This window comes from Amphibalanus amphitrite, unplaced genomic scaffold (assembly GCF_019059575.1).
Source record: "Amphibalanus amphitrite isolate SeventyFive unplaced genomic scaffold, NRLGWU_Aamphi_draft 000747F_arrow, whole genome shotgun sequence".
NCBI classification, from domain to species: Eukaryota; Metazoa; Arthropoda; class Thecostraca; order Balanomorpha; family Balanidae; genus Amphibalanus; species Amphibalanus amphitrite.
Window position 1 is genome coordinate 302,748 of NW_024882241.1, and position 21,038 is coordinate 323,785.

At 46.7% G+C, this 21,038-nt stretch overlaps 1 protein-coding gene across 1 annotated transcript in view; it reads right to left on the reverse strand.

The window, feature by feature from the left end:
* Positions 1-2,837: 2,837 nt before the first annotated feature.
* Positions 2,838-21,038, reverse strand: part of LOC122365546 (zinc transporter 2-like) — a 31,118-nt gene continuing 12,917 nt past the window's right edge. The window contains exons 5-9 of the mRNA XM_043336838.1: positions 18,534-18,687; positions 17,723-17,864; positions 8,744-8,849; positions 4,846-4,980; positions 2,838-4,485 (exon numbers count right to left, since the gene is read on the reverse strand). Coding sequence (XP_043192773.1) covers positions 4,310-4,485; positions 4,846-4,980; positions 8,744-8,849; positions 17,723-17,864; positions 18,534-18,687 — 713 coding nt within the window. The 3' untranslated portion in view covers positions 2,838-4,309. The remainder of the gene's footprint in view (positions 4,486-4,845; positions 4,981-8,743; positions 8,850-17,722; positions 17,865-18,533; positions 18,688-21,038) is intronic.

Genomic DNA, 21,038 nt, shown 5'->3' on the forward strand with positions numbered 1-21,038 from the left:
ACGTGCCCCCAAGTTGCCTTCTGTGACCTGACGTGTCTCAGATTACTTCCGTGGTCTCCAATTGAGCTCTGTGATGACCCCAAGTTGACCTCCGTGACCTGAAGTGTCCCAGATGACCTCTGTAACTTCCAATTGTGACCTCAATCTCCAACTCTACTAACTCTCTGTGACCTCATACTCTCTTAACTCATTTCTTCTAAAGCATCGCTTCTAGATGCCCTATAGCGCCACGAATCTCTTGTGATCGATCGCAAAATTCATGGCAACTCACGTGAGCGTTAGCAACCACAAGTCACCCAGTTGAGACAAAGCTTCAGAATCAGAGAACATGCTTGAACTGGCTGTCTCATAAGCTCGCAAACCAGAAGGACGAATGTTCCTTTATGCTTGATAGAGTTTTCGACCTTACTGACGCTTACTACGGGATCAGCTGATCGTGTAGCCTTTTAAATTCTCGAGTAAAGCGGGTATTTAAACCTTGTCGCAGCTACGTTCTGTCGTATCCTCCGACAAACCCCTCTTTCCTCAACATCCCTCCTTTTTCGCTACGACACAACTTGCGACGGAACATGTGTCGTAACTTGCGACGTGTCGTAGATGGACTTGCGACGCCCTGGATCCCCCCGGCCTGAATGTCATTAGCAGCGTAACAAGTATGCAAGCTCACCTCACTCATACCACAAGGCACAACTCCATCGAATACCATTATAGGAAGAAAACACAAATGCCTGACTATTCATTATTCTTCGTTGCAAATAACAATGGAAGCGGGGGCATTCCACGATAGATCGTACCAGGCCCGTCACCCTCATCTCTCAGATTTGAATGAAAATTGGTACAAGGGGTAATCATAGGCTCCAAAAACACCTGCCAAAATATCAGACTTCTCAGATAAAAACTTTTTGAGTTACATTGCATAATATTTTCTAAACTTCAGATTGTAAGGGTGAGTTTGATGAGCTATAACTCAAAAACGAGATAAGCAAGCAACAAACGGTAAACAGCTTTGAACTAACGATGAATCAAAGATTAATACAGTATTTTTAAAATTGGAAAGAAAAGCTTTACATATTGAAAAAAGTCGTAGTATTTCTTTAAATTGTCTGTAATGGCCCTTGGGACCGAAATTTTTGCCATTTTTATTTCTTCAAAATAAACCTCAGGTGCTTTAAAATCGACATGCAAAAAATTAGAAAGGTGTTCTTTCTATAAGTTCCTCATTTAAATGTATACAAAATGGGTTTCCGGGGGTTCGGTACGACCCCAGCTCGCCGTTTCGCCTCTAATGGAGCTAGAACCTTGCGGAAAAAACGAGCATGTGCGCCGTTACAAGATGGATCGAATGATACCACATTTTAGGGTCTCTGGTTCATTGGTGACCCCTGAGGTCATTTCAAGTGATCCAAATTACGGGTCCGGTTTTTGATAGATAACTTCGCAACAAATGGTCGCAGAGCAGCGATTTTAGCATTTTTGTGTTTGCCTAGCTCCGGCGCGTCGAATGGTATACTGTTTGTTCTGGTGAGGTCAGCTTAAGTCGCTGACCTCGGGTCAGCACACTGCCGTGTATTTGGCTCCGCTCCCCGACCGGGCGGCCCAGCCGGCAGCCAGCCGCCGGGCATCACGTGACCGCCCCGAGTCCGCGGCAAAGCCAACCAGCGCGGCGCTGGACAAACAGCGCCGCCACAGAGATGGTTAACAGTCCGGTCAGGCCACGAAGCTGGGTGAATGATATCATATTGCACATCATTTGATTCGCAACGTCTTCCCGAGTCCATTGGTAGCTTTCCCGTCTCTCTAGCTCAATTTGATCGAGAGTTATTGACGAAAAACTCTTATGACCCTAGTGACGTACGAATGACGTCACGCAAGGTCAACAATGCAAAAGTGAGGCAAAAATGGCTTCAATTGAACATTCAGTAACCAATGATGTCACTAGGCAGCTTTACCACACCATTTGTAGGCTCTCTTCCGAAATCACAATTCGAGACCATTACGGTGACGCAAAATAAGTACATTTATAGAAAGAACACCTTCCTAATTTTTTGCATACTACTTAAAAATGATCCAAAAATGTTTTTAAGTAAATAAAAATTCAAAAAAAATTGGTCCCAAAGGCATAAAAATGCAAATGAAAGGAAACTCGAGGTGTTATATATCAAAAATAATATAAATTTCAAGATTTAAAAAAATGCATATTATTCTTTGTTTCAATGCAAGTTCAATGCCGTACAGCATTTGGCATTTGGATTATCCGTCTTAGAGTTACAGCCCGCCAAACTCGGGGCTGCAACGCAGGATCCAAAACATGTTATACACTATAACTCAAAAACCACTCATCTGATAAGCCTGAAATTGTTACAGGAGGATTCAGAGCCCCTGATTACCCCTTACACCAATTATTGTTAAAATCCGAGAGATGAGGGTGTCAAATTGGAAAAAAGTGGTACGATCTATCGTGGAATGCCCCAGCGTTATTAATTGAATACCCCAAAAAACAGTCCCAAGAAAAACACACCAAACCCACAGGCCACAGCTAAAAATGTAACAATAATATCAGTTGTTTCAATGCTTTAAACCTTCACCAGTTAGGACAAACACATACATATCCGAGTAATGTTTTGCGCAACGCAATTTTTGTTCTCAATAACGCTGCCGAAACTTTGCAAGACAATATTTGAGCAAATATGATAACCGGTCGTTTGTCTCCTCACTCATTTTAGTTTTCCTACCTTGAGCAATGAAATACATTCGACTTATGATTACATCATTGCCGGACATATGCAAATTCAGGCTATCACATGTTCGCAACATCATATCATTCCATAAAGAGCACGCACTCGACACGTGATTTATAAATGCATTGGCCACAGTGTAAGATCGTCGATGCTTGCCAGCCTTACGTCAAAAGCATGGCACAAATGTTACGGTTCAAGATCAAAAGTGACGCTTATTTGCCGTCTGAAGTTCACCGCTTATCGACTACAGTACACCTCAAAGTTAACAATGCGTCATCGGTGATGTTATTGTTGACATCATATAAACGCTTCAGCTTCGAAAATATTCGTACAGATCGCTTGAAAACAAGAAGTTTAACAATTACATAATACTTATGACCACAGTAAGAAATTCCACAGCGATTTATAATTAGTCGGTCGTAGTAGACGACAGGTCTCATTTACATTTCACATGCCTCAGACGACATCCACATTTAAAACACAACCAGGGCGGGCGCCAGACGGCAGGTGGCCACTCCAGACGGCCAAAGACGACCATAGACGGCCGAAGACGGGCATACGAGTAGCGGACCATATGGGTCATAGACGCCCACAGCCAAAGACGGCTACAGTAGATGGCTGTAGTAGATACCACAGATGTCTACAACAGCTGTTAACAGCTACAGCAGACGGCTCTGTAGACGGCTACAGCAGACGGCTTCCGTGGACGGCTATTGCAGACCAGCTACAGAAGACGGCTGTAGCAGACGGTTACAGCAGACGGCTCCTGTAGACGGCCACAACGGATGGCTACAACAGACGGCTACAACAGACGGCTACAGCAGACGGCTACAACAGACGGATACAGCAGACGGCTACAGTAGACGGCTACAGTAGACGGCTACTGTAGACGCTACAGCGGACAGCTACAGCAGACGGCTACAGCAGACGGATAATGAAGACCAGCTACTGCAGGCGGCTACAGAAGACGGCTACAAAACACAGCTACTGTTGACAGGCTGCTGTAGACGGCTACTGTAGACAGCTGCCTACAGCAGACGGCTAAATTAGAGAGCTAAAGCAGGCGGCTATTGTAAATGCCTACAGGAGACATTTACAATAAACGGCTGAAGACGGCTACAGCTACAGCAGACGGCTAATGGCTAAATGGCTAAAGTGAACGATAATCCTATAGAAAAGACAGCTGTTGTAGACGGGGAGCTTCGTAGACACCACAGAGGGCCTCATTTATTTGATCATTGTGGACGACAATACACACAGACCTGACACTAGTGACGGCTATGTGATAAAAATATTAGAGTCGTGGACGGTGATATGGGTAAATAGACTTCCACAGTGGACGGCTCTGCGGGTAAATAGCTGCCACAGTGGACGGCTCTGTTCATAGACAACCACTGAGTTAGGCCGACTGCCAAAGATGGATCAATCGCTGATGGCACCTGCTCTGGAGCGCACGCTGTGGACTGGCGGACCCCGGCGGCGCTACACACTGACTCCTCTTAGTGACTGAAACTGGCGGTAGTTCGCAGTGGCGGCGGCGGCGGCGGTGGTGGTGGTGGTGGTGCCCCGCCTCAGACGGTCACAGTGCCCGGCCGCGTGGTGACCTCTTTGTTTTCGTTGCAGATCGTGCAGTGGTTCATGCTGTTCGTGAAGGTGTCCACTTGCACGCAGATCTCGTAGAAGTGGAACTTGTTCCGCAGGACGTCTGTGGCCTTTTCGAGAGCAGCTGCGCCGTCTTCGTAATACTCTGAGAAAGCGATAAAATGATACTGCTTTATAACAGTGTTCAGCATTCGACAGTCAGACATTTAGTTTCATGCAATATAACAAATTTAGACTGCATCGCCCACTTCATTTTACTGAATGCACACACGCTAATCTTCAACGGCTTGTAACCACGGGGTACTGACTAAAGCAGTTTTTTTTTATCAACATATCCTCTATTCTCTCCACTCAACATTATCTCCCTCTCTCCTCCCTCCCTCCCCTCTCTCTCTCTCTCTCTCTCTCTTCACTATCTCCCTCATTCGCTCTCTCCTCTCCCTACCCTTCCCTCCCCCTCCACCTCATTTCTCAGTCCCTCTGCCATCCCCCTCTCCCCACTCACTGATCTCCAGGTGCACCATGACGGCGTTGGTATCCATGCTGAGCGCCCACACTCGCAGTCCATGCAGGCCCACCACGCCAGGAACGTCGAGCAGAGCCGCAGAGATGTCATGGAGGTTCAGTTCGGGAGGTGTGGCTGGGGGAGCGGGCGTGGAATTTCATCATTGGTCATGGTGGCCAGGTCAGGGGTCGGTCATATCACGGAGCGACCTGTGAGTCATACATTTTCTTCACAACCTTTTTTAGCAAAATGCTTTGTGTTATTTTTCATATTTCGTTTCTTAGGCATGTTTCATAAAATGTAATTTAAAAGCTTTAACCCGCGACCGCCTGGGGGGGTCGGATCCGACCCCCCCCCCTTCGTTTTTCTTGAATAACTCATGAACCGCTTGAGCTATCAACTTGAAACTTCGCATACCTTCTCCCCCATCAATTTGACGTCTCCTGTGCAATTTCTAAGAAAAAAAATTCAAAAATTTCTGAGATATATCGATTTTAGTGATGTAACTACATGGCGTTTTCAGTCAAAAAATGGTAAATGTTTAAAAAATCGCCAAAAATCGAGGTTTTAAGCAAATTGCAAATTAAGAACATGAAAAGACGCAGCTCAACGAGTTCTTTAAAATGGCTATCTCGGATTTTCCATAAAATGCGTTTTTCACCCCTAAAAATTCAAAAAACTATATTTTTTGGAAAACAGCTAATAAAATCCAAAATTTTGAAAATTTCCGAAAAACCTGAATATATGTTATAGAAATCTATTAGAACAGTAGATGTCCCAAATTTCAACTTTCTATCTTGATTTTTGACCCCCAAATTGTAAAAAATAGCTCCAACATGCATAGGGCATGGTGACGTCATAAGCGTTTTCGCGAATTAGAGGCACTTCTGAACATCGCATGTGAAAACAAATGGCACCACTAGATTCCTGGGACAAAGCTCGTCTAGAAAAGTGCATTTTTATGTCAAAAATAAAAAGTTGAAAAATTGACTTTTTTTCTTAGCCCTCGTTTAGTTATGTATGGTATAAACGATTTTTTATGTTTTCAATGCACACTTATCACCAGCACAGTGACTTGGGGTCACATATAACCATTACCATCGGATTTGGCGTGAAAAATAAGCCATAAAACATGTGTCGCACGCCCATGTAGCAGAAAGTGAAAACCGTGACCTTTCGTGACCTGACCTGACCTTGACCCGTACTTAGTATGACCCCTATCACGGTTCGTCGGAAGGTCATCTCAGGCTCAAAAGAAACGATATATACCATTCGAAAGCTGACGGTGAGCTGAATCCAAAAATGTAATTTTTATCAAAATCGATCGATGGCCTTTTTTGAAAATTGCGTTTTTGTAAAAACTTAATAATCTTTTATTCAACGGGCTGTCCCGGACATTCTTGAAAACATAAACATGTATTTTTGAGTTCCAGTGAAAGCTGAACGCCAAAAGAACAATATTTAGCGAAGCAAAATTTCCAAACATTAATATGCGTCTCCCACAGCCGACAATAAGGCGCAATCACACAGCTCTGTGTCACGATGGACCAAAGTCAGCCACACAGAAGCGTGAAATGACCCTTATCGACTCGCAGACCCGGCGCTCTCGGCCCGCCTGACCGGCCACGGAAAGAACGTTCGGCTCTCGTTCTTCTAAACAAATGTCATATTTGTCAGTTTAACTGTCCACATCGCTATTAAAGTTATTCAGGATACCTGTGAAGAAAATTCATTGTTTTGTCATCTTCACATTATGCATTAATTTGCATTTATTCATGTCTACTTTGCTCAATTGAGCTTGGTATCATGCCCATATAAGGAAAATTGGCCGCGCTGAAATGTCAGAGGCTGCACCGGCCTCAGCTCCGGTGGAGTGGGGGTAGCGCCCGGCGGGGCAGGGTAACCTTTGACCGGTCGCACGGCCGAGCAGCTGTCACCAGTACAGCCTCTGACAGTGAAACCCCGCTCACTTCCCCTGCGCGGGCACTGAGCGCAGCTGGATGGAACAAAACATGTATAAGAAAAATGTAAATTAACCCTCGCCCGTATTGGTGTTTTTCCAGCCGCGAACGTATAAGGGGGGGTCCGTTGGACCCCCCCCCCCTTGCCGTTTCGCCCCTGATCGAGCTAGAGCTTTGCGGCAAAAAACGAGCGTGTTGCCCGTCACGAGAGGAAGCCGATGATACCTAATTTTAAGGTCCTAGGTCATTGGTTGACATTGCAGGTCAGGTCAATGACCCAAAAGTCGGGAAAATCGGGACCTGTTAAAACGTGGTAAAGTGTGGCTGCTATGGGGGTTTTCGGGGCGCCGATCACGAATATCATGTTAGTTTTGATCACAGATGATGTCTTTATGCATTTAGTCCAGGTCGGGTCAGGTCAGGTCAGGTCAACCAGTAGGGGTCCTGCCGGGTATTCCTAGTAGGTGTCAACCGCCTCTGACAGCTTCGTAACATGTTACGAAGGTACCAAAACTACTTCGTAAACGTTCATATGGTTACTAAATTCGAATTCAGCTAAAAAAACTGGCCTAGAAACATGTAAAACTCGAAAAAGTGAACCGAGGTCACCAAAGGTCAATGACCTGACCTGACCTTCAGATGACCTTGACACCCACCCTAATGCATGGGGGCAACATCATATCACATGTTTGAACGCTTGAAACCACGAAAAGACTGCAAACGCGCGGCTAATGCGAGCCGACATACGCCGAATCGCGATTCCGGCCAAACATGGTCTCGAAAAGTAGGTCACAGGTCAAAGGTCATTGGGGTCAGGGTCATGAAATTTTCAGAATGGGTGTAAAATTGATCAACGCGAGGGTACTGAAAGTTTCGTTGCGATCGGCCGCTTTTTACGCGAGTTATTCGCGAAAAACCATGGGGGGGGTCCGTTCGACCCCCCCCCCCTATACGGGCGAGGGTTAAAGCATGTTTTAAATCAAGCACAACAATGAATTTTATTCACAGGTATCCTGAATAACTTTAATAGCGATGTGGACAGTTAAACTGACAAATATGACATTTGTTTAGTAGAACGAGAGCCGAACGTTCTTTCCGTGGCCGCCGGCCGGTCAGGCGGGCCGAGAGCGCCGGGTCTGCGAGTCGATAAGGGTCATTTCACGCTTCTGTGTGGCTGACTTTGGTCCATCGTGACACAGAGCTGTGTGATTGCGCCTTATTGTCGGCTGTGGGAGACGCATATTAATGTTAGGAAATATTGCTTCGCTAAATATTGTTCTATTGGCGTTCAGCTTTCACTGGAACTCAAAAATACATGTTTATGTTTTCAAGAATGTCCGGGACAGCCCGTTGAATATAAGAATATTAAGTTTTTACAAAAACGCAATTTTCAAAAAAGGCCATCGATCGATTTTGATAAAAATTGCATTTTTGGATTCAGCTCACCGTCAGCTTTCGAATGGTATATACCGTTTCTTTTGAGCCTGAGATGACCTTCCGACGAACCGTGCTATACGCACATGGTACCTTCACTAGGTCTTTGAGGTCATTTGTGGTGAGTTTCGAGCAGCAGCTATCGATTCCGCAGTCCGTAAGCCTAATCATGCAAAACCCCTGAATTTGACCTTTGACCTGACCTTGACCCGAAAGTTGACCTCAATCTTAAAATCTTAAGAGTGCTTTGGGAAGGTCTCGTAGAGACCTTTCGAACGCCGCCTCGCGGGGCTCGATACGACCATTGGTTCTCGAGATAACAGGGGGGGGGGGTCGGATCCGACCCCCCCCCCCCCAGGCTGATGTGGGTACGGAAATAGCCCAGGCGGTGCCGGGTTAACGAGTGATAGTCGCTCTGTAAGCAGAGTCTCCTTTTGCCAGGAACTGCTACTCTGAGAGGCGCCACCTGTATACATACTATCCCCCACTGTGCTGTCACCTACCGGCGAGCAGCACTCTGAGGGCGTCCTTGAGCACACCGATCGTGGTGGAGAACACGATTACTGAGAAGATGAAGGTGCAGATCGGATCGGCGATGATCCAGTCAGGCTGTGGGTAGAACAGAGGAGGGAGGTTATATGTAAGGTACACAGGAGGCTAGGCATGTGCATACTGCATACTGACAGAGCACTTGCTACTAATCAAATTTCGACATGACACATGACCCGTTTTGGACACGGACATTGGACACTGAACAATGAGACAGATGTTTCATAACACATCTTATTTTTACATAGTGTGAAGAATTAAACACTGATCCATTATTCCCGTCCTTAGGATGATAAAATCCTTCACTCCATGCCTCAATCCCCTGTTCCGGGCTGAACGGGCAACTTTATCACATACGGGAAGCTTCCATAGGAGCACGCACGTAGCCGGGTGCACTGAGTGTTTTGGGCAGGGCTGCGGAGTCGGAGTCGGAGTCGGAGTCGGAGTCGGTCGGAGTCGACAGTTGTGACCGGAGTCGGAGTCGGAGTCGGAGTCGATTTTAGAAACCCGAGCCGGAGTCGGAGTCGGAGTCACCGAAAATCTGTCAACTCCGCAGCCCTGCTAGGTCTGCGGAGTCGGAGTCGGGAGTTGGAGTCGGTCGGAGTCGACAATTCTGCCCGGAGTCGGAGTCGGAGTCGGAGCTGGTTTTTGAAAGCCGGAGTCGGAGTCGGAGTCGGAGTCGCCGAAAATCCATCGACTCCGCAGCCCTGGTTTTGGGGGCTCGGTGGCCTGTCCACTGCAGATGGGCTCAGCCCCGGTGACTCATAGGAGTGCCTGCCCAGCAATGTCTCACCCTAATTTCTATCATTTTCCGGCTCTGAAATGGTCTAGTTAGATCGAAAGCACATAACCCAACAAAACAAAAAACAAAACACATGGGAAAGAAGCATCAAGCAGGTCATTCTCAAAGTGAGGTTAGGTCAAGTTGATTCAGTTACTTGAGTTAAGCGGATACAAAACGTTTGGCTTTCAGAGTATGGCTGATAGCAACTGTCTTGAAAGTCATCGTGCGGGCGAAGATGTTGTAATGTTGCTTGTTATTATACCTACCTACAATCTCTTCTCTTGACAGTGTGAATGATTGATGGCGAGTGAAAGGTATCAACTTGAGCCATTATGACAAACTGCTTCTAATATTCGAACACTATTAAGTCCTGTGCTTTTTTTCGCATAAAACAGACATTTCAATTTAGCAGGTGCAGCTCTACACACCAGCTATTCATTGTTCAACATTGCTATAAATCAATCACACGGGATTGAGACATTATTCAAGGCTTTAGGCTATCGCTGACATCAAAGTACTGATTTGTGTTCTACGTGAGATTTCAGACTGATGGTCCAAGCGTCCCTTATATGGGAACATTTCAGTCGCGTATGATATAGGCGCGTTTGCGCACATGACAGGTCAGAGTCGATTCGGTGGGCTCGGAAACATTCATCACTTGGAGACCCGTAATATTGTGCTCGGAGTGAATATTGCTCGAAATTATTATAATCCCCATGGCGCGAGCTACACTTTTTTCTTCTAAGGGGGTTGCCTTTTGGTTGCAACGCTTACACAATAGGTAAGACTGGTAAACTTTATTTCAAAGAGGCTGATTTTATCGGTCTATTTTTCTTTTTAAACTGATGAAGAGTGAACCTTTCACATTCCATGTATAGTATGGTAACGTTCAGGAACTAACAAAACTGAAATGTGCTCTTGTCCAGTGTCCTAAGCGTAGCAAGTAACACGGCACATGGAACGCCGAATCTCGCTGCCGATTTAGCCAGCAGCGGGTCCACTGAATCTCCACCGGGGCCCTATTTGTAGTTGCACCACGCTGCATCCTGCAAGTGACCGCCCCAAGACCAGTTGGTTATATAACTGACACGAGGATAGGTGGGTTACACAACGCAGCCATCGCTCTTCTGATCACTCTATCGAGCCGCAGATTTTAACTCGGCATAGGACCACAGAGTTTATGGAAGGACAGGTCAGGTGGTTCTTACGCACCAAGGCCCTGTATACCGTACGCACTATGCGAGCTGCTCAGTGCAGAGTATAAAGACAAGCTCACTGCTCAGTTTCATGATTGCCCTCGCCGGGGGGCTAAATAGGCTGTTGTCATGCACAGCAATCTGTCTAATTGGGATCCAGGTGGCGTGCCTTGCACATGTACATACCTGATGACCCCGGCCCTGCGTGTTGTCTGCAGCAATCAACTGTGAGGGCGCCAGCGCAGCACAACAGAAAAATGCAACTGGTGGATATAGATATGATTTTGGTAATTAAGACGTATCAAAATACCCAGACATGCCAGAGTGGGTAAGGTCTCAGCATCAATCTTTGGAATCGAACTATTTTCTCAGCGCTTTTTGTAACATGTAAGATAGATTACCTACCGTATTATACATTGTCAAATGTCCCAAATATGATTCGTTCAAAAGATAAGTCCCATCACGTGTAGTGATTATCTGGAGAAGTTTATTTATTTGGCACGTTTGAAATAAACGTCTACATAACTGACTGATTAGCATTGCGATATATGTAATGCAGCAACAAGAATGAAGTAAAATGTTTGATGAAAATATGGAAATGAGAATTGAGAAATGGTGTAAAAACACAGCAATGGCCTAAACTCAGCAATAGGTACAGCTTCTATGCAAAACCAAACACCAATCGGGAATGGATTGCACCTACAAGACATTTCCTTTGGATGGCCATTTTTGCGAGAGAGAGAGAGAGAGAGAGAGAGAGAGAGAGAGAGAGAGAGAGAGAGAGAGAGAGAGAGAGAGAGAGAGAGAGAGAGAGAGAGAGAGAGAGAGAGAGAGAGGAGAGAGAGAGAGAGAGAGAGAGAGAGAGAGAGAGAGAGAGAGAGAGAGAGAGAGAGAGAGAGAGAGAGAGAGAGAGAGAGAGAGAGAGAGAGAGAGAGAGAGAGAGAGAGAGAGAGAGAGAGAGAGAGAGAGAGAGAGAGAGAGAGAGAGAGAGAGAGAGAGAGAGAGAGAGAGAGAGAGAGAGAGAGAGAGAGAGAGAGACTAATATAAAAATGAAAATATAGCCTCCTGACAGTCAATATTTCCAACAAAAAAACAAACAAACAAAAAACACCTTTTTTGCCTCTGCATCTATGGAAGCCTCCGAAAGTTGTCTGGCGCGGAGAAGACCAGCCTAGTGCACAGCGATGGACTGTGAGAAGGCGGGGCTTAATATCAGGCGACATCGTTATCTGAAGTGGCGTAGCACATACGTCCGACTCCGAAGTCAAGGTCACTGTCTTACGGCATTGAATCCCAGGCAAGTTTACCACTGTTATCAAGCGATCAGATTCCTGAAAACAGGGAATTGACAAATACAATAAATCTTGTATTGGTCCAATCCATTCCTAATAATGATTATCTTATTATTCCGCGACCCGATCCAAAAGCCTGCATAGGCGGCAGAACGTGGGGGGGGGGGGGGACCGTGTCCCTTTGAATTTGGCATTTTAACATTAGTCCTATCGGCGTTGCATGGAAAGAAATGGGACCAAAAGTCGGCGGTGCCCCGCCCCCCCCCCCCTAATTGAAGGTGTTCCGCCGCCACTGCCCCCCTGTGGTTTTTCGCAGATTCCTCAGAAACGGCTGCGAATTGCGGCTCACTGTTTTCACTACCTGTCTGTACATCAATTTACACAAGTCCTGAAAAATTAGGTCCTAGGTCACCTCAGGTCATGAGTTATAGAGGTCGAACTGAGTTCATGTTTGGCCATTTTCGGTCAAAAAAGCTGTTCACAGAAAAAGAATCGCAGAAAATCAGACTGCCATCTTAAGAAGTCAAAAATAAAACCGTACGTACAAAAAAGCATGTCAAACAAAATGGTTATCTAAAAAAATTCGAAACTATAAAAATGTCAAGATCTTTAGATTTTCCAACTCAATATTTAGATTTCTTGAGATGTTTTTGAAAATTTGGGGACATTCAAAAACGGGGTTTATGTCAGAGAACCCCTTGCTGCCTTTATACATGCCAGAAATCAACAAAATTTACCTAAAACTGTCAAAGATATAGCCATTTGAAAGACTAAAAATATAGTTACTGTTCTTATGACGACACATTTTCACTTGAAATCAGTCTAGCGCAATATTTATGATACTTACCCATTAGGGTGGTCCATTTTGAAAAAGTTTCTAGGATCCGTCGGGCCGGGTCGGAATTCTTGTCGATACCATGACACAATGTTGTGTGCAAAATTTCATTCTGATCGGATAAATTTATCCCGTCCCGCAAAGCGGCCAAAGTTTTCCCTATGTTAACTATAAGGGGATGGGCGATAGCACGGATTCTCCCACTCAGTTCACATTTTTTGCTCAATACGCACTGGCAGTCACTAAATAAGAACAGCAAAGGAGAGAAACACATCAGAGTGGAATAAGCATTAGTGAAAATAGCATATCGGTACAGTTAAAAGACGAGGTCCACCGTGCGAGCCACCCTAAACCAATCTCCCGCCCGGATGCAACGCCCAGTGTAGTTAGGCTCCTCGACCTGAAGGAAGTGCTGTCACTGTTCCTTGCCGTGCGCGATGGCGCTAAAAATTTGCCGCTGATGAGGGCAGCAGTGCAGCACCCGGCTCCTGCAAAGTCGTTTACCACCCGTATACCTATGTGTCGGTCGCCGACGACCAGCGGTCAAGTCGTCATTGTACGACCCTTCGGCCGGGTCCACTTTGAGGAAATCGTGACTGGCCCCGAGGGCGGTGCACCGAGACCAACATATGCAAAGGACGCCCGCGAGCGCTGCCCCACTGCGTCGAGGGCGACGTCGACGCGGGAGGGTTCTTCTATCTTAGCCGCTGCCGCATGGAGGTGGCAGTCGCCTGCTTTTCCTCGACCGCCGTCCCGACGCCGAAGGAGACCGATGGCCTTGAGACCTTGCCTATCACCTTTCCCGGTTACCTTCCGATATCCGTGTGGTAAGCGGCGAGGGCCTTTGGGGAGGGCGATGTCAGTTCCCCATGCTGAGGTCGATCAATGGGCAGACAGTCACGATGCTACCCTTGTGACGATTAAGGTGGTGATCTGGACCATCGTCCTCTTCTCGTGCTCGGTGAGCGCGAGCTGGCAGAAGAGAATGAATGATCTTGAGTGTGTTCATCACCTTTGCAATCCAACGACCACGTTGTAAGGCAACCGGTTCCCCGGTTCCGGATGCTGGCCTCAAAATCACAGTCCATCACGACGATGGTGAACTGCACCACATCGCGGCAGTCATCCCAGGGCCGCTGCTTCATCAGCAACGCACATCAGGTGACAATCATCTTGTCGGCGAAATCGATTAAGTAATTGAGCGGTTTGAACGACACTCGTTCCGTGAGCTGCCACCACTTTACAAACCGCTTGAACGACGGGATCTCGGGAGCCCGGGGCCGGAAGACGGATGGTGAGTGCCAAGTGAAAGAGGCGCCCTGCACTTGCTCGTTCGTAAGGGACTGTTTCATCCAGCAAGGATTTGCTTTTTCTGGCTGCCAAAACAAGCCACATTTCGGTGATTGAGCGTGTGCCTCTTGCAGCTACAGCGGCGATCCCAAACGCAGGCAAAGGCCAAAGCCACAATTAGCGTAATACATATCGCACCTCCTGGCATGTACGAGTATAGTGGCTTGTACTGGCACTGGAGAACAGGAACTGCAACAGGAATTGTGGATTATCGTTCCTGTCTGTGGCTGATAGGAAGACTAGATCTATCATTGAGAAGGCTAGAGAGGACTGGTGCGATGAGCAGGCAAGCTCATTGGTAGATAGCCGCTGGCACGACTGGGCAATGTTGAAAGACGAATATTCTCCCTATACTAAAGACTGGTACGCATAATGGAAACTTTGACCGCTTTGCGGGACGGGAAAAAATCATCCGATAATGAAATTTTGCACAGAAGCTTGTGCTATAGTATCGACAAGAATTCCGACCCGGCCCGATGAATCTGACGAACTTTATTTTTTGCCATGTAAATGTGGACCACCCTATTACCCATATCATTGAAAACCGGTACAGTCTGATCTTTTTTATACCTCCCCTTGACGTCATAGATCCAAGAAAATTGTCAAGGAGATTTCAGTGGCTGCATATGTAATTGTATGATATGCCTTAATAAAAACTTGAATGTTCACAATTCAGCATGTCGTTCCATACCATTCATGCAAGTGTCTTCTGATTGGTCGAGGCTGACCTCTCAATTGTGACGTCACAGGTCAACATCCATTCAGATGACTATCCAGTATCCACATGTCAGATGCATGATAATATGTGCGTCATATCCAGACTCAATTAAAAAATATAGATTCCTTTTTCATGACCGACTTCTCGTCATTGTATTGATCTTCTTATGATCTTTTGGACAGATTTGATCTTTTTAACCTCCCTGTGACATCACAGGTCAAATATCGAGGTCATCGGCATCGTATCTTGTGTATCTCGATACACAACGCTCTTTTCAATGCCGTTTAAATTTTTTGATCCGACTGTTGGTTCCGGAGATACGAAAGGGGCCCTTTGCGCCCCCCCCCCCCCTCAACATGAACTGGAGCCTGTCAGACCTCAACGGGGCGCGGGTTCTTGGCTGGCACGCGAATTTCTTCTGAAAAATATGTTCGAGACACGAACTATAATAGAACATTTTTCCGTTTCGCCAGTGTGTGGACGTCTACGCCACGTCATGGATCGGGTCATCAGGTACGTATGTTTATATTATGTACATTACAGCCCCGCTTCGGAATGATAATAGCTGCAATTCTCATCTAATATTAAGTTATTTGTATTTTGCTTCGGGAGGCTCGTCCGCTAGGAACACTTGTTATGCAATTTGCAACCACAAACTGCAGTCTGTGGTTCGATCTGCTTATCAAGTTTGCCGATGTAAAAGGTGGGTTATGTCTCCGAAACATTAAAGCGAACATTATTTTAAATAGATTTGGCAACCGAGGATTGTAAATCATTCAGCTTTTAGATGTCTTCGTGCTTCCACTTTTCAATAATTATTTTTCTAGTTATTCTTTAACAGTCTTATTGTTTGCTGCGGATGAAGGTCCTATGGGGTTGTTTTTCAAAGACTGCTTTAATGCGAGAGTAAGCCCATTATTATCCAAAACGACGATTGGATAACAAACAATCCTTTATCTCGTTAGGACACTTGTTTTCTTTACCATCATATGTAATTGTCATCTGTGATGTTGGAAATTCAGATGAGCAGCAAGGAAGCGCACATAATTAAACTTGATCGCTGATCCATTCTTCCGCAAGACCATTCATATTTAGATACCTAGATCACATTTATAGATTGTTCAACAGTGACCTGGCTGTAACTTCTCGATAAGGAATGCATGGCGGCAATATCTGTATTTAGGTTGAGGGTCTTATGACCTCTCATGATTCTTTATGGACCTAGAGTCTGCTAATATGCTAATAAAGGGATCTCTCTCTCTCTCTCTCTCTCTCTCTCTCTCTCTCTCTCTCTCTCTCTCTCTCTCTCTCTCTCTCTCTCTCTCTCTCTCTCTCTCTCTCTCTCTCTCTCTCCCTCTCTCTCTCATTCAACATATTCCTAATTTAGGCATTGTATATCGTCACCATTATAGCGGCCAAACGAAGAATCAGAGAGGCAGCTCAGTCGACACCGAATCGGCCTCAGGCAGCCAGGCCCGACCGGTCCCATGGTCCCGAAATAGACGTCTTTATCGGGAGATCGGTAGTAGCGGACCAGTCCTAATACATGGCCCCGATACCACGTGGAGGACAGGAAGACGGTGGACACTGGACACCCATGGCGGCGAGGGGAGCGAAAGAGAGAGAGAGAGAGAGAGAGAGAGAGAGAGAGAGAGAGAGAGAGAGAGAGAGAGAGAGAGAGAGAGAGAGAGAGAGAGAGAGAGGAGAGAGAGAGAGAGAGAGAGAGAGAGAGAGAGAGAGAAGGAGGAGGCTGAAAAAGTGGAGAGGGAGAGAAAAAGGGACGAGAGATAAATACGAAGAGATGTTTGTTTCGATCGGACTTATGCGCATGGCATGGACGATTCGTAGTGTATTTTAGCCAAATAAAGGTGTAGATTTAGAAGAAAAAAAAACAAATATTGAGCCAGGCAGTTACCCCTTTCAAACGATGTCAATATATTTTGGATATTAACACAAATTTCCAGCCAATAATATCAACGCAACGTCAAGACATCATGCAAGAGCGGGAGCATCATGCACGTGACCCTAAATACGCAAGACACTGGAATTAGAATATTGCCTTATCCTTTCCTGGCAACTGGTGAAGTCAAAATGAATTGCCACATTGGCACCCGGTAGCCAGCAGCAATGTGCAAGAAGGGGTGATTAACGCGGCTCTAATGAGAGCTGTGCGGTAACATTCAAGGTCAACGCCGTGGGGCTACAACGCAGCCGTTTGCCGCTGGGTCGGTCGCTGGATCCTGAGGAAATTGACGGTTCATTTTCGGGATGGGCGTTCCTCTGCGGCCTCTGGCGGTCCTTGTAGTTCTGGACCTCCCCTGTCCCTAACAGACAGACTTCTGCCGCCCCTGACAGCCCATGCGTAACTTCCAGACATTTATTGGCCGCATCTCTAAATACCCTGAAACTCCCCACACAGCCTTTTACAGCAATACAGTCTATTGCTGACCCCTACAGCCCCTGACTCTCCCTCCTGAATCCTCCCATACAGCCTCGTCCTGCGGCTGTGGCCCTCCCTGCGGCCCCTGGCAGTCCCTCACAGCTCCCTGAGCCCCTGGCAGTCCCTCACAGCTCCCTGCAGTCCCTGGTTGTCTCTCACAGCTCCCTGCAGCCCCTGGTTGTCCCTTACAGCTCCCTGCGGTCCATGGTTGTCCCTCACAGGCCACAGCTCCCTGCGGCCCCTGGTAGTCCCTTACAGCTTCCTGCGGTCCCTGGTAGTCCCTTGCATCTCCCTGAAGCCCCTGGTCCCGGCACTGACCCTCATGTAAATGATGATCGCCGCGATACAGACTCCTATGGACTGAATCAGGTCGCCGAGCACGTGGATGAATGCGGCTCGCACGTTGATGTTGACATTCTCCTCAGACCCAGCAGCGTCCTGGTTTAGCGCACAGCCCATGCTGAAAACAACGACAGCCAAGTTAGACAGTGATGTAAGATAAATAAAGTTCATTTATGGCTAGGTGCTGGGACGGCGCTTTGTGGAAGAACTTGGCCGCTTGGTCTTTTTGAAGAGATGTAGATACAGATAAGTGTAGTAAAATGTTTAATTAAATAATTTTCACCATCAACGAGACGATTCTTCGCCATGTGATGTTTATTCCGATAGATGGTAAAATGTATCCGCCCAATTGATAGTGATCAGCAATAAATCACTTCTGCTCGCTCCCTTAACAACAAAGTAAAAACCGGTCAAGCAGGCCCTGATGTGGTAGCAATGTAAGAAGCACACACTACAATTAGGTAAATTGGGTTGTGGTTGTAATACAGCCTCGTTAAATATGATCAAGGAAGAAAGAAACAACAGTGAACTGGCAATCAACATTCACACAATAGCTACTGGAAGGCCTTCAAAACCGACGGACATTGAGATGACAATGATTATTGATGCCAGCATAACTACTTGCTTCCCTCCAGTCACGACTTTCAGCCGGTTAATGTTATAACACCGATCCTGCGAACATCACTGTCACTAATGACGTCACTAGGCATTACACCAGTGCGACCACGATCCCCACCGACGTCATCACTGTCCCAGTGACGTCACCACCAGCACGCTGGGCACCTACATGATGTTGATGATGATGCCCGCCACGCTGGTTCCGACCATGACGGGGGCGTTGATTTCGTAGTCGGGGTTGAGCAGGCGGTCGACAGCCATGTCGACCAGAATGGCTGTGATGATCCAGATCAGAAGCACGGAGATGAGAGCGCCCATCACCTCTGCCGAGCGCGGCAACGGGTCAGGTCGGCAGGTCATATGGGTATTATACAGGGCCGAAGTCAGCTTGGTGGGTCATCTCATCAGGCACAGGTAGGTCAGGTCAATGTGTCATGCGAAGGATAAATCGTTAGATCACGGGTCACAAGAAGGTCATGCATGACCTTCATTCATGCATGACCAAATTCATGCATGACCAAATGACATGTCATTTGGTCACAGCTCACAGGGAGCTCATGGGGACAGGTAGCTCAACTCGGTGGGTCAGGAGTCGCAGGCAGGTGATCAGAGCTTATGATCTGCAACGCGACCAGGTGATAAGACCAGATCCAACCCGACCAGGTGACAAGACAGTGTATCATGTCACATCTGGCCAAATTACCTCAGTCGGAGGTCGTAGGATTGTCATAAATGAGTCACTTCAGCAGGCTTTGGGCCAGACGTAGAGGTGGTGCGGAGTGCAGACACCTTTTCATATCTGAGCAGTGAGAAGACTGCGGTTGTATGATACCTGCTCCCAGCACGAAAAGAGGCAATTGAAAATGTCAGTCGGCAAAGTAGGGCTAGGGTTTAATGAGATCCATTCCCAGTTACACCAAGGATTAAGATCACAGGTGCCGATTGCCCAGCATGACGTCATCTCCTGCCCCGTCCCCGTAACGCCACCTGATGTTGGGCAGTGAGCTCAGAATAAACTGTAAGTACGGGGCAGTTGAGTGAGGTGCGGTGAAGAGGCCTTATCAGGGGGCGCCTCGAGGTCGAACGTCGGCAGAGCGATCTGCCTCGATAGCCTGTCGATCGGCCTATCGCAGAGATTGAGGAAAAAGCCGAGTGAGACGAAGTTGTGCACCGTCAGTGTACCGATAGTATTTTTGTTTATGGTGTAGCTTGACCGAACATTGACTTTTTGAAGGAACATAGAAATTAGTGAAGGTTATGGTCTTATGGATGTGACACGGTTCAATAATAACCGTTTACAAACAATACGGGCTATGCAACAGGATTTTAAAAGCAACATATTTTTTACAGGCCTGAAGTACATACTTAGAAATAAATGTTAAATGAGATACCAATCGCAAACAAGCATGCGTCTGTACTCCGCATGCATCTCTCCAAGGATTCATCCAGGGATTCATCATTGAACTGTCAAAATATCTAACATACCAAGATCGGATTATGTGCTTAGCAAAAGAGCAACGTTCAAAAGAAACCTTTTGCATAAACTACCCGATGAAAATGAATATGTATCAGTTTGCTTATTTTGCTCCATTGTGTATTTTTGCTTCTTGTTTATTTTGTTATGGGGAGGGGGTCCAGCGCATAACTGAAAGAGTTGCAACTGGTGAAACATTTTCTCTTTTTGTTTGCATTGCTGACCACGCCGATAACTGATCCTGAGAGATATGATGTCAGCGCAGCCCCTACCTGTGCTATCACTGCTCTCTGACGGAGCAGGTTTTTATCAGCATTGCGCAATGGCGCCAGTACACGCCGATCACACGTGATCGAATCGAATTCGTGACGTCACACCTGACATTCATTCTGTCATTCACTCTGGTCAATATTTATATTTACAGTGCTTCTGCACGGTGTAATGCCGGTACCTATATCATATCTATTATACTTATGCAGTTATAGTAAACATGTTACCAAACCAAAATGGACGAAAACACATATAACAGGTCTAATAATAGTAGGTATCCTTGAAACCGCGAGGGAGATTTCTTAAACAGAAGTGGTCTGACAGACAGGAAAACTTGTCAGGTTGCGTAACGTAATGCGGATACTGTGGCACGCTGCCAAGGTTGCAGTCCGTAAAACACCTAAAATGGCCTTTCTATCCTTTCTATTGAGGCAGCTTTCGTTGGCATCCACTGCCGTACTTATTAATAGTGTTCCACTGGTTTGTTTTCGTGTAGATGCACTTCCATATAAGCATCGATGCTGCCGTAAAATGTCCTCTGTAGCGTCCGCTGTTGTTCGTGCTGCAGCCGACTGGTCGCTCCCTCTTAGTTATATAACCACGGAAGGTCGGCGGGCCAGGTAGCTGGTCAGTGGCGATGGTCGAGCCGGCAGCACCGGTGGAGCGCGGGCCTCGACCGGGGGCGCTACAGTGACACACAGTTTGGGAGTGAAGGCGGCGGGCAACGCAGTCTGGTTGTCTGAGGGTAGCGGGTCATACAGTCTGGTAGTCAAGGGGTAGCGGGTCACATGCAGTCTGAGAGCAGTGCAGGTGGCGCAGATTGGATTTGATCTGAGGAAGTGGATAGCATTAAGTGGGACTGGTCTGAGACTGCAACACCTAGACTGGGATGGGACTAGGAAGAATATGAGGTCTCTGAGACAGACACAC